At 43.5% G+C, this 13,923-nt stretch overlaps 1 protein-coding gene and 1 pseudogene across 2 annotated transcripts in view; both read left to right on the top strand.

Annotated features, from left to right (window-relative positions):
- Positions 1–13,923, top strand: part of VWF (von Willebrand factor) — a 487,638-nt gene that overhangs the window by 368,114 nt on the left and 105,601 nt on the right. For both annotated transcript variants that reach the window (XM_063928500.1, XM_063928501.1), the window contains one exon: positions 5,238–5,342. In XM_063928500.1, the coding sequence (XP_063784570.1) occupies positions 5,238–5,342 (105 nt within the window). The remainder of the gene's footprint in view (positions 1–5,237; positions 5,343–13,923) is intronic.
- LOC134938210 (U2 spliceosomal RNA) lies at positions 8,827–8,916 on the top strand (annotated as a pseudogene).

Below are 13,923 nucleotides of genomic sequence, written 5' to 3'. Positions count from 1 at the left end.
ACACTTGATTTACTAATTTTGGGGAGCATTAGGAGTACTCAGTAGTGTACAGTGCAGAGTTTTGCTGATAGTGACCAGTGACCACCACTTTTATTTATAATCCGTTCTCTGCCTGAAAAAAGCGATACACAGCACACAGTGACTCAGTCACATACCATATCTGTGTGCACTGCTCAGGCTCAGGCCAGTGTGCTGCATCATCTATATATATTATATATCTGTCTGACTGCTCAGCTCACACAGCTTATAATTGTGGGGGAGACTGGGGAGCACTACTGCAGTGCCAGTTATAGGTTATAGCAGGAGCCAGGAGTACATAATATTATATTAAAATTAAACAGTGCACACTTTTGCTGCAGGAGTGCCACTGCCAGTGTGACTAGTGACTAGTGACCTGACCACCAGTATATAATATTAGTAGTATACTATCTCTTTATCAACCAGTCTATATTAGCAGCAGACACAGTACAGTGCGGTAGTTCACGGCTGTGGCTACCTCTGTGTCGGCACTCGGCAGCCCGTCCATAATTGTATATACCAGTGACCTAACCGTGTTTTTTTTTTCTTTCTTTATACATACATACTAGTTACGAGTATACTATCTCTTTATCAACCAGTCTATATATTAGCAGCAGACACAGTACAGTGCGGTAGTTCACGGCTGTGGCTACCTCTGTGTCGGCACTCGGCAGTCCGTCCATAATTGTATATACCACCTAACCGTGGTTTTTTCTTCTTTCTTTATACATACATACTAGTTACGAGTATACTATCTCTTTATCAACCAGTCTATATATTAGCAGCAGACACAGTACAGTGCGGTAGTTCACGGCTGTGGCTACCTCTGTGTCGGCACTCGGCAGCCCGTCCATAATTGTATATACCACCTAACCGTGGTTTTTTTTTCTTTCTTTATACATACATACTAGTTACGAGTATACTATCTCTTTATCAACCAGTCTATATTAGCAGCAGACACAGTACAGTGCGGTAGTTCACGGCTGTGGCTACCTCTGTGTCGGCACTCGGCAGCCCGTCCATAATTGTATATACCACCTAACCGTGGTTTTTTTTTCTTTCTTTATACATACATACTAGTTACGAGTATACTATCTCTTTATCAACCAGTCTATATATTAGCAGCAGACACAGTACAGTGCGGTAGTTCACGGCTGTGGCTACCTCTGTGTCGGCACTCGGCAGCCCGTCCATAATTGTATATACCACCTAACCGTGGTTTTTTTTTCTTTCTTTATACATACATACTAGTTACGAGTATACTATCTCTTTATCAACCAGTCTATATATTAGCAGCAGACACAGTACAGTGCGGTAGTTCACGGCTGTGGCTACCTCTGTGTCGGCACTCGGCAGCCCGTCCATAATTGTATATACCACCTAACCGTGGTTTTTTTTTCTTTCTTTATACATACATACTAGTTACGAGTATACTATCTCTTTATCAACCAGTCTATATATTAGCAGCAGACACAGTACAGTGCGGTAGTTCACGGCTGTGGCTACCTCTGTGTCGGCACTCGGCAGCCCGTCCATAATTGTATATACCACCTAACCGTGGTTTTTTTTTCTTTCTTTATACATACATACTAGTTACGAGTATACTATCTCTTTATCAACCAGTCTATATATTAGCAGCAGACACAGTACAGTGCGGTAGTTCACGGCTGTGGCTACCTCTGTGTCGGCACTCGGCAGCCCGTCCATAATTGTATATACCAGTGACCTAACCGTGGTTTTTTTTTCTTTCTTTATACATACATACTAGTTACGAGTATACTATCTCTTTATCAACCAGTCTATATATTAGCAGCAGACACAGTACAGTGCGGTAGTTCACGGCTGTGGCTACCTCTGTGTCGGCACTCGGCAGCCCGTCCATAATTGTATATACCACCTAACCGTGGTTTTTTTTTCTTTCTTTATACATACATACTAGTTACGAGTATACTATCTCTTTATCAACCAGTCTATATATTAGCAGCAGACACAGTACAGTGCGGTAGTTCACGGCTGTGGCTACCTCTGTGTCGGCACTCGGCAGCCCGTCCATAATTGTATATACCACCTAACCGTGGTTTTTTTTTCTTTCTTTATACATACATACTAGTTACGAGTATACTATCTCTTTATCAACCAGTCTATATATTAGCAGCAGACACAGTACAGTGCGGTAGTTCACGGCTGTGGCTACCTCTGTGTCGGCACTCGGCAGCCCGTCCATAATTGTATATACCACCTAACCGTGGTTTTTTTTTCTTTCTTTATACATACATACTAGTTACGAGTATACTATCTCTTTATCAACCAGTCTATATATTAGCAGCAGACACAGTACAGTGCGGTAGTTCACGGCTGTGGCTACCTCTGTGTCGGCACTCGGCAGCCCGTCCATAATTGTATACCACCTAACCTTTTTCTTTGCATCATGTGCTGATTGGGGAGGGTTTTTTGGAAGGGACATCCTGCGTGACACTGCAGTGCCACTCCTAAATGGGCCCGGTGTTTGTGTCGGCCACTAGGGTCGCTAATCTTACTCACACAGCTACCTCATTGCGCCTCTTTTTTTCTTTGCGTCATGTGCTGTTTGGGGAGGGTTTTTTGGAAGGGACATCCTGCGTGACACTGCAGTGCCACTCCTAGATGGGCCCGGTGTTTGTGTCGGCCACTAGGGTCGCTTATCTTACTCACACAGCGACCTCGGTGCAAATTTTAGGACTAAAAATAATATTGTGAGGTGTGAGGTATTCAGAATAGACTGAAAATGAGTGTAAATTATGGTTTTTGAGGTTAATAATACTTTGGGATCAAAATGACCCCCAAATTCTATGATTTAAGCTGTTTTTTAGTGTTTTTTGAAAAAAACACCCGAATCCAAAACACACCCGAATCCGACAAAAAAAATTCGGTGAGGTTTTGCCAAAACGCGGTCGAACCCAAAACACGGCCGCGGAACCGAACCCAAAACCAAAACACAAAACCCGAAAAATTTCAGGCGCTCATCTCTAATTTTTATGTCATTGTTCCGCAGTCAGTTATGGACAGCAGAAGCCACGGGTGTCATGTTGCCATGGCGATAAAAACAGAAATAGAAAAACATTATTTTCTAAATTTGAAAATTGCTTTTATACCCAAACTTATTCAGATCACAACAGCAGACTTCTCTAATCCCATATCTGACAATTTCTGACTTCCTTACTATGAAATATGTCAACTGGAAAATGTTCATCATGAGGATAATCTGTCCAGCTAGGTGATAAATGCAGTCCCCCCAGGGCCTGTTTGATTTGTTAGTCCATTGTGAAACACTGTCTGAGGGACTATCCGGCTTATATGCCTTTGATTCTTTGTATGTTTTACATCGGATTCACTTAGACACATATATTTCCTTCCTAAGAAACATTTCCACATAAGCGTTTAAGAGATTAAACAAAATAAGACGTGTTCATGTCAACACGGGAGGATTGCGGCAGATAAAGACCAATGGGCCCAATTTCTTAGTATTGTTTAGAAACCATTACATATTTGTTTTTATTTAATTTTTTTACAAAGCATTTTTGCGTTCTTTGGCAGTTTTAGGGCTTGTTCTCTTTCGCAGATTGCTGCATTTTATGTTTTTAAGTGTTAAAAAAAAAAGAAATAATCTAGAAAAACCACAGTTCGGTATGCTGAATGAGGCTGGACATGTATGAATCGAAGTCGCTTCTGATATCCCTATATTTTACAGCAGGGGGCGCAGTGAGATTGTTTAGTTGGAATTTTTATTACAAAGACGGGAAGAAATGCAGAGTACTGTATGTAAGTGTCAGGAATTTATCATAGACAAGGATTTTTGAGAAAAGAGTTTTCCTGTGGGTTAAAGCAAGCTTCAGCTTTATCTGGCCTCACGTGGCTGAAACCAGAGGACAGTGGCCTAAAGTGGGGTAGATAACACGGTTACATGCAATGATAGTTACTCTCTTGTGATGGTATGGAATCTTTGGAGCTTTTGCATATTTCTTTTTGCCAGTTGCCTTCTCAAACTGAAGCAATTTTCATGTTATGTTTATTGATTTTACACCATCAATGGGCAAATCTCTGTTTCCAATTATGTCCAATACTGATATACAATGGCCGACGCTTGCTCCTGTTGCCAGTGACAGCCTGGGGATGGAATCCAGTTAGGATCCCAGCAGTCAGGGGTTGTCAGATTGAGGCTGCATGGGGAGGGTTAGGGATAGGCTGCGGCCCGGTGCGGGGGGGGGGGGGGGGGGGGGTTGGATTTAGGCTGCAGGGGGGATGGGGGGAGTTTAGGTTTAGGACCATCTGAGAGTGGTAGGGTTAGGTTGCTGGGGGGAGGGGGAGGGTTAGGTTTAGGCTGCTAGAAAGGATGGTTAGGGGGCCTGTGGGGGAGAGTGAGTATATACTTACCTTCCCCTGTCGGGATTCTGATCATCAGGATGCCGTGGTCTGTATTCTGACCACCGGTATCCCAACCGCTGGCATTTAAGTCCCAACCACCTGGGGGTGAGTGAGGGTGCTAGGGCCACATCTTATGAATAAAAAGCTCACCAACCTCTGGGTATGGCTGTGTTTGTAAAATTACAGGTGCTGTCTCTACTTTATCTCTCTCCAAGGCTAGACCCCACAGAATGGTATGAACCTGGTTTGTATAAAGCTGATAATATTTCTGATGATGCGATTGGCCCCACGTGAATGAAAGCCGTGGCTATCTGGATGGCAGGAGATGACAATTGATAGTAAGAAGGCAATCGGATCCTAGCCAAACACAATAAATATTATGCATCTTCTTGACACTTTGACAGTTACAACACTTCTCTATATTTGGTATCCCCGAACAGGCAAAACCACATGATTACACTTTGGGGAGCAGCAATGGGGATATGTCAATTATACAAAAAAAGGTCCACAAATATACATTTTTATTTACCTGAATTTGCCTATTTTCAATATACAATGTTCATAACATTAATATACATTTGTTTCAATATGCTTGTTATAGAAAGCTGATTATCCTGAAATATATGAATGAAGAAAGTACATAAATTAAATTCATCGGGTTAATTTGAAAAAAACAAACCCTTCCAGGGAAAATTGGGCGTCATACAATAGGGTTGTGATTGTATTAAGTACTTCATGCTCACACAGCCAAAGGACCATCAATAAGTGTCATATTTTGCGACTTTGTTTTGAATTTTTTTTTCATTTGTTTTTTCCAGTTTGCGATACCAGTACCTGTGAGATACCTCCTGTGCCACACTGTGACAACGGGCTGGAGCCCGTACTAACCAACCCAAGAGATTGCAGGCCGAACTATGAGTGCAGTAAGTCATTTGCTGGTTGTTACACCACTGCTTGCACCATGTCGTTTCTGAGGTCTAAAGGTAGCCTCATGTGCACAAAGAGAGAGAGAGAGATAGAGAGAGAGAATATATTACACACATACGGACACAAAGACAGATCTACCCAAACCACACACTTACCAGGTAATGCCACTCTTCTGGCAGAACCCCTTTTAGTCACCCAAAGTAGTGTCAGTCTCAGAAGATCAGGACTGTCGGCAGTCAGCTACATGTCTACATGAAGGTTCAGGGATAAGACAGGAGCATTCTTATTCTTATTACCCCTCCAACCCCCCTTTTTTTAAATAGGGACATTAGGCTCATGTCCAAAAAAGTGGCCTCACTGGGAAGGGGCATGAGAAACTCGATTTGTCCCAAACGATGATGAAGAGGTACCGATTCCTTTGTTCAAGCTACACGTGCCACTGATATCCAGGTATAGATGTAGCCATGCTCATCCAGCCTTCAGCTTGGCGTATTCCCGGCACTGTTTGCGCCGCAAGTGTGCCTACGTCTAGGATACGCGGGCGCCTCTAAGTCTGTGCGCCCATAAGAATACATGGTCGGCGTACTTAGATGCAGCTCAGCATACTTAGGTGTGGCACGTGTGTCTGTATGGCCAAGATGCAGGCTGGATGAGCTTGGCTACATCTGTATCACTGCCAAATACAGTGAGAGTCCACTGACTGCATTGCTCTGTGCACACAGACGGAGGTGTCCTCTTACATCTAGCCGCCAGGTCTCGTGCAACTCTGCTAGCGTTGGGCGCAGAGGCGTAGCCAGACCTTAATGGGCCCCATAGCAACATTTTGAAGGGCCCCTGTCCTGTTAATTTTATGCCCCATAGTAGTGCCATCGTTCATTTTCTGAACCACAGTAGTGCCTTAGTTAATGTTATGCCCCATAGTAGTGTGCTAGTATATTTTATGAACCACAGTAGTGCTCTAATTCACATTATATCACATTGAAGGGCTGCCAGTACACATTATGCCGCACAGTATCCCCAAATCACATTATTATATAGTTCATATTATGCCTCCACTTTATATTGTGCCACATTACAGTGCTTTAGTTTATATTACAGTATGTAACAGTATAATGTCCTCCAGTTCATTTTATACCACATTACAGTGAGCAGGTCCAGAGGAACAATATTATAGATATATTCTAGCCCCCAAGGTAAAAGTTTGTAAGTGCCCCTATGTATCTACCAATGGTGAAAAATGTATACCGCACAACACATTTAATTTTGACAGGGAAGGTGGGCTCCTCTCAGGTCTGGGCCCCATAGCAGCTGCACTACCTGCACCTATGGTAGCTACGCCCTTGGTTGGGCGACTAGTACGCCCCAGGAGAATATGCTGATTAACTTGATCTATGACACTTGTATACTGTGAGTGACTGGGTCTGTATACGGAGCACAATGGTATTTGGCATGGAAAAAAGCTGCGGCTGCTACATTGTATATACTGTATGTAGACTCCAAGACTCAGTAGCACACAGATATACAAGTGTCACATATCAAATTAATTAGTCTCCTGGTGCATACTAGCCGCATTGCGCTGTGATTCAGACACATTTTCAGCAAAAAAGACACCCGACACTAGCAGAGTCTCACAGGACCTTGCGCCAAGAGGTGCTCTTTGGGGAGATTGCAGCAGTGACATGTGGTGGGGTGAGGCAGAGCCTTTTCTGTCATACTAACATTTGTGTCAGAGTTTTGACTGTATAAAGTATATGAAAAATACAAAGAATTTGTTTGAAATATCTTCTTTGTATTATTCTAATATTTTTTATAGCCAAAACTCACTTGCCTATCATTTCCGCACATCTCTGGTCAAAACTCACCAAACTTCCAGGTGCTTATACTGCTGCACCTGTGTATAATGCCCACATGTATATACTGCTGCACCTGTGTATAATGCCCAGATGTACCCTTTGGCTCATATATTGCATGTAAATCTGGCTCTGGTGCTAGCCAGTGCCTCCTGAGCCATTATCTCACCGGACGTCACTGGATTGTAGCAATGATGTATGGGACACACCTGTACTGTACTTGGTGCTTCATCCAGAGCACTGACCAACAACTTCCACGTTATAAGTGTGTACGTAATTGAACAACAACAGCATGGAATAGCAAGTTAACACTGTCTCCACATCCAAGTAGTGCACTCCATACACACAGCACTCATACTAATACTAATGTGTTCTCACCTGCACCTGCCTCTGTGACCAGCATAATATCCCTGGTCAATTGTCATTTGCTCCCATACATGGGTGCCAGAATGTTTTGAGGTTGTGGGGCACAGAAAAAATTACATATTGGCACTTCCCCCAACCCCCTCCCCAGTGCGGGTGAGGCACTTACCTCCGTTACCCGCGGTGACTTGTCCTTTAAAAAGTCTGCTGCCAGAGCGTGCTATGCCATGCACTGTCCTAGCCAGCTCTTCACAAATACATTGCTGGGAGGATGCGTGGCCATGATGAGCCTGCTGGAACATCCCCACCTCCTCCCAGTAATACATCTGAGAAGAGCCGATTAGGGCAGCGCATGGCATAGCATGCTGTGGTATCAGAATTTTAAAGGACAACCCAGCGCCTGTGCCTCTGTCATATTTGGGGGTGGCATGCTGCCCCTTGACCAACCCCCCCGTTCTGACATCACTGCTCCCATGCATTGCCAGATTTTCATTCCAACAAGAAAGACGACTGGACAGATAATCTTATAGTGTGTATTCAGATTAAGGGTTCTATGGGGACCAGGTTCGACAAGCACTGAAGCATGATACACAGTAAAAGATTATCTGTCCAATCTTTCTGGTTAGAACAAAAATCTGGTAATGTCTGGGAGCAATTGGCAATTGTCCATTTGCTCCCAAACACTGGAAAACAGACAAAAATGGTCATTCAGACAAATTGGTTAAATCCACTTGATTTAACCAATTTTTCCAAACAACCAATTTTTTCCGTTTTCCTGATTTTGGGAGCAAATGGTTTAATGTCATTTGCTCCCAGACATTACCAGATTTTGGTTCCAACCAGCCAGATTGGGCAACTAATCTTAAAGTGTGTATCCAGTTTAAGATAGATAGATAGTTCTGCTAGCGTCTGGCATCTTTTTTGCTGAAAACGCGTCTAAATCGCATTGCTTCTGGAAAGGACACACAAGCAGCTTATAAAAACAGAATATGGAGAGTTTCACTTAACTAGCGCTATATGTGAATTCTTCTTTGTTCCATCATTCCATCGTATTGTCCAGAACAGGTTGACATATAGAATGGAGAAGATATGTATAGTGTAATACCGTTTTAATTACATTAACACATATACATAACATACATAAAACATTGATAGAATAAAATGAGATTTGCAATGAATATGGGATAAATTATTCAACAAAATCCCCTGGAGAGGCAAGTGAGGTAATAGGTAATTACCAGATTTTCAGGGAACTGTGGTTTAGACAGCCGCTTCTTAGCCTTTTGGCTAAGATCAAGTGTAGTATCTGTTCTTATAACCTTGAAAAAGACTCTAGCTAAGAGTTGAAACACTTTTCCACTGAAGACGCTTGTGAGGAGAGTGTATTTATCCGAAATCCAGCAGTGATAATCTGTGTGGTGGATGGGCTGATCCGGAACACCCATTACGGGACACACGCGCTGATAGGGACTGTCTAAACCACAGTTCCCTGAAAATCTGGTAATTACCTATTACCTATTACCTCACTTGCCTCTCCAGGGGATTTTGTTGAATAATTAATCCCATATTCATTGCAAATCTCATTTTATTCTATCAATGTTTTATGTATGTTATGTATATGTGTTAATGTAATTAAAACGGTATTACACTATACATATCTTCTCCATTCTATATGTCAACCTGTTCTGGACAATACGATGGAATGATGGAACAAAGAAGAATTCACATATAGCGCTAGTTAAGTGAAACTCTCCATATTCTGTTTTTATTTGCACTTGTGGTGAGGGTAAAGGGAACCTCATAGGAGAGGAACACTGATTTTTAGCTGCTGATTTGCGCACCCAGTAGTTTCTATAATCCATTTGTAACACAAGCAGCTTATGCTGATGAAAATGATATGTGGCATGACTATATTCTGTGTGTGACTGCGGCTGTATCTGCATATGAAATGCTACATTACAGTGTTTTCCTGGATATCACTGTAGCACTTCATATGCAGATACAGCCGCGGTCACACACAGAATATAGGCATGCCGCATATCATTTTAATCAGCATAAGCGAATAAGATGCATTTTCAGTAAAAAAAGATGCCCGACATTAGTAAAGCTATCCGTGAGCTGCCGGCTGACTCCTGCTGCATGGCGTATTGAGGCAGGATGTATGAGGACACATATGTAAGAGCTAGTTGGCTGGTATTTATGTGTCTCTACTATATCTCTCTCCAAATCTGTAGAAAATAGTAATGGTATATACACAGACATGATTACTAAGTTTATTTTAGGTATAGATGCTCCAAATTATGGAAAACAATCTTATGGAAAAACCCTAAGTGTTTTGAAGTAAATATCCAATACCTATATTTATATGTGTTTGTACAAACACATACTGTGCACACATATTCCCCCACTGTCTATGAGTCTCTTGGTATCATCTGATATGAGTGTTGATCTCAGGCCAGCATTATTTTGGTAAACCTAATACTTTAACTGCCATAAATACAGAATCTGAGAAAATATGTGTTCCGCTGCTTGTTACAGGGCTCCGTTTATTAAGAGACTTCTTTCAACAGATGACCTTTGGTTTTGAAACTGATTCATTTTATATTGTGCTGCGAAACCCTTCATTCCCTTTATCCCTCCGTATTATTAACCAAACTCCAATTCCATACCACCAGCTTGGCTAAGGATTTTCTGCACACATTCCAAAGCAGTGAGCTTCCATGGAGAGGCTATAACACCAAGAAAAAGGCTTTTCACACGGGAAAGTTGGGAAAGCTCCAGAGATCCTGAACCAGTGTACGAGCATATGTTCCTGACTGTAGAGTACAGTGGCCGTCAAATATTACAGCTGCTCCAGTAACATAGATTGAGATACACATATTTACATCCATAAAGAAAACTTTTATTTATGGGGTTTCAAAGCCTGAAAGATAAACAATTTACAGGATTTTGCATGGACACAAAGAAAGGCCAGTATGGCTTTGTAAAGTATTTTTTGGGAGGAGGGGTGTGTATCAAACCTCCTAAAGAAGACAGGTGTTGGTGTTTGGTACATTGTGGTCACTGGTGAGTGAGTGAGACAAGGCCAGCAAATCCACACATTGCAGATCATCACGGATGGAAAACAAATATGTTTTGCAAATTCCAATTTCCACTTCTTTAGTTACGACATTTGAACGTAGGCTTCGTATACTGAAAATCCCATGCTTGAAAACACTACTTCAGAGCTTCTTAGGCTGCTGTCTGTACCCACAGAGGTAATCCACTACTAAACTAACGATGCACATCTGAGGGAGAGTTTTTAAAAATCACTGAGGGTGTTTCAACCTGTATAAGAAGAACTAAGCAACACACAGGATTCAGAGGGGTTTCCAAGTGCTATAGACTGCCTAGTGCCGGATTAAGGGGGTGGCCCAGAGGGTAAGTACCCCAGTCCCCCACGTCTCAAGGGACCTCCGGACAGAGCTGCTGTACAGGGACTAATCTTCATCTCTTCAGGCTTTACTCCCAGCAGCAGCTGGAAGAGCCATTGTTGATGGCAGAGCTGCCCTAGAGAGAAGTAGGATTGTTCCGATGCCTGCACCTTTGTGTCGCAGCACTGTATGCTTCCCTACTACTTCTGCTGCGCCTGCACCAGTGACTACTAGGAGCTGCGGCAACATGGAACCGGACGTTGGTGGAAAGCTACTGTACCTGATTATGGGACTCTCGAGTCCCGCAGAAGTCATTGTGTAAAGAAATGGGGCGGTGGGTTATTAAATATGTTTTATAAGCTGGGGGTCAGACAAGTTAATTATTATTATTATTAATATTATTGGGTTATTTATAAGGGGTGGGAGATCATTAATCATATCACATAATGGTGTATACGATGGGTCGCTGGGAGGGGGAAAAAGACATCCTTTTATTTTATATATATATATATATATATATATATATATATATATATACGGTGGGGCAAAAAAGTATTTGGACAGCCACCGACTGTGCAAGTTGACCCACTTAAAAAGATGAGAGAGGTCTGTAATTTCCATCATAGGTATACTTCATCTGTGAGAGACAGAGTCTGGAAAAAAAAAACCTAGGAATTCACATTGTATGATTTTTAAACAATTTATATGTATATTCTTGCGGAAAATAAATATTTGGACAATCAAAAAGTTTAAATCAATACTTTGTAACATTACCTCGGTTGGCAATTACAGAGGTCAAACGTTTCCTGTAGTTCTTGACCAGGTTTGCACACACTGTAGCAGGTATTTTGGCCCACTCTTCCATGCAGATCTTCTCTAGATCTGTCATGTTTTGGGGCTGTCGCCAAGGCAACACGGACTTTCAACTCCCTCCACAGATTTTCTATTGGGCTGAGGTCTGGAGACTGGGTAGGCCACTCCAGGAACTTGAAATGCTTCTTACGGAGCCACTCCTTAGTTGCCCGGGCGGTGTGTTTGGGGTCATTGTCATGCTGGAAGACCCAGCCATGTTCCATCTTCAATGCTCTTACTGAGGGAAGGAGGTTTTTGCCCAAAATCTCACGATACATGGCCCCATTCATCCTCTCCTTAATACGGATCAGTCATCCTGTCCCCTTTGCATAAAAGTAGCCCCAAAGCATGATGTTTCCACCCCCATGCTACACTGTGGGTATGGTGTCCTTGGGATGCCATTCATTATTCTTCTCCCTCCAAACACGGCGAGTGGAGTTTATACCAAAAAGTTCAATTTTGCTCTCATCTGACCACATTACATTCTCCCAATCCTCCTCTGGATCATCCAGATGGCCACTGGAAAACTTTAGACGGGCCTGGACATGTGCTGGCTTAAGCAAGGGGACCTTTCAGGCGCTGCAGGATTTCAATCCATGACGACGTAGTGTGTTACTAATGGTAACCTTTGTGACTGTTGTCCCAGCTTTCTTGAGGTCATTGACCAGGTCCCCCCGTGTAGTTCTGGGCTGATTCCTCACCATTCTCAAGATCATAGATACCCCACGAGGTGAGATCTTGCAATGGAGCCCCAGGTCGAGGGAGATTGTCAGTGATCTTGTATTTCTTCCATTTTTAAATAGTTGCACCAACAGTTGATCTCTTCTCACCAAGCTGCTTGCCTATTGTCGAGTAGCTCATCCCAGCCTTGTGCAGCTCTACAATTTTGTCCCTGGTGTCCTTAGACAGCTCTCTGGTCTTGGCCATGGTGGAGACATAGCAGTCTGACTGTTTGAGGGTGTGGACGGTGTCTTTTATACAGATAACCAGTTCAAACAGGTGCCATTAATACAGGTAACGAGTGGAGGATAGAAGAGCTTCTTATAGAAGAAGTAAAAGGTCTGTGAGAGCCAGAAATCTTGCTGCTTGGTAGGTGTCCAAATATTTATTTTCCACAAGAATATACGGGATGCGGTCAAGATGCCGCCGGCCGGAATCCCGGCGGTCGAAATACCGACGCCGGAATCCCGACCGCCACAATCCCAACCGCCACAATACCGACATATTCTCCCTCCGTGGGTGTCCACGACACCCATAGAGGGAGAATATAATAGTGTGCCGAGCGTAGCGAGGCACCGTGCCCGCAGCGCGGCGAGCGAAGCGAGCCCGCAAGGGTCTGCCTTCCGCTCGCCACCCCTGTCGGGATTGTGTGGTCGGGATTCCGGCGTCGGGATTTCGACCGCCGGGATTCCGGCCGGCGGCATTTAGTACTGATCCCGAATATACAAGTATATTGTTTAAAAATCATACAATGTGATTTCCTGGTTATTTTCTTCAGATTCTGTCTCTCACAGTTGAAGTGTACCTATGATGGAAATTACAGACCTCTCTCATCTTTTTAAGTGGGTCAACTTGCACAATCGGTGGCTGTCCAAATACTTTTTTGCCCCACTGTATATACTATGGGGTATATTAAATTAGGGTCGGATCCATTCCGACATGCATTTGTCGGAATGGATCCGACAACCCCTATTCAATCCAATCTCAATTCGACTTTAAAAGTCGAATTGAGATGAGACCTGTCACCTATGAGCGGAGGAAAGGGGGGAGACCAGCGGGGACAACCGCGGGCAGATGGAGGAGAGCAGCGCTACAGCAGCACTGCAGAAGGATGACTCACAGCCGCCTGACCTCACGGCAGTGTCCACCTGACCTCACTTGCTGGAGCCGGTTGGACGCTGCCATGAGCGGCGCGGCTGTGAGACATCCTGCTGCAGCGCTGTGCTGTAGCGCTGCTCTCCTCTGTATGCCCGCGGCTGTCCCACGTCTTCTCACGGCTCTCCCGCCTCTCCTCCTGTAAGGTCCCTCATCTCAGTCCGACATTTATCATTTATTTATGTCAGACTGAGATGGTCGGAAACAGGGCCAAATCCTGTCGA

This window comes from Pseudophryne corroboree, chromosome 6 (genome assembly GCF_028390025.1).
Source record: "Pseudophryne corroboree isolate aPseCor3 chromosome 6, aPseCor3.hap2, whole genome shotgun sequence".
Classification (NCBI taxonomy): Eukaryota; Metazoa; Chordata; class Amphibia; order Anura; family Myobatrachidae; genus Pseudophryne; species Pseudophryne corroboree.
This window is presented reverse-complemented; position numbering and strand designations above follow the sequence as displayed.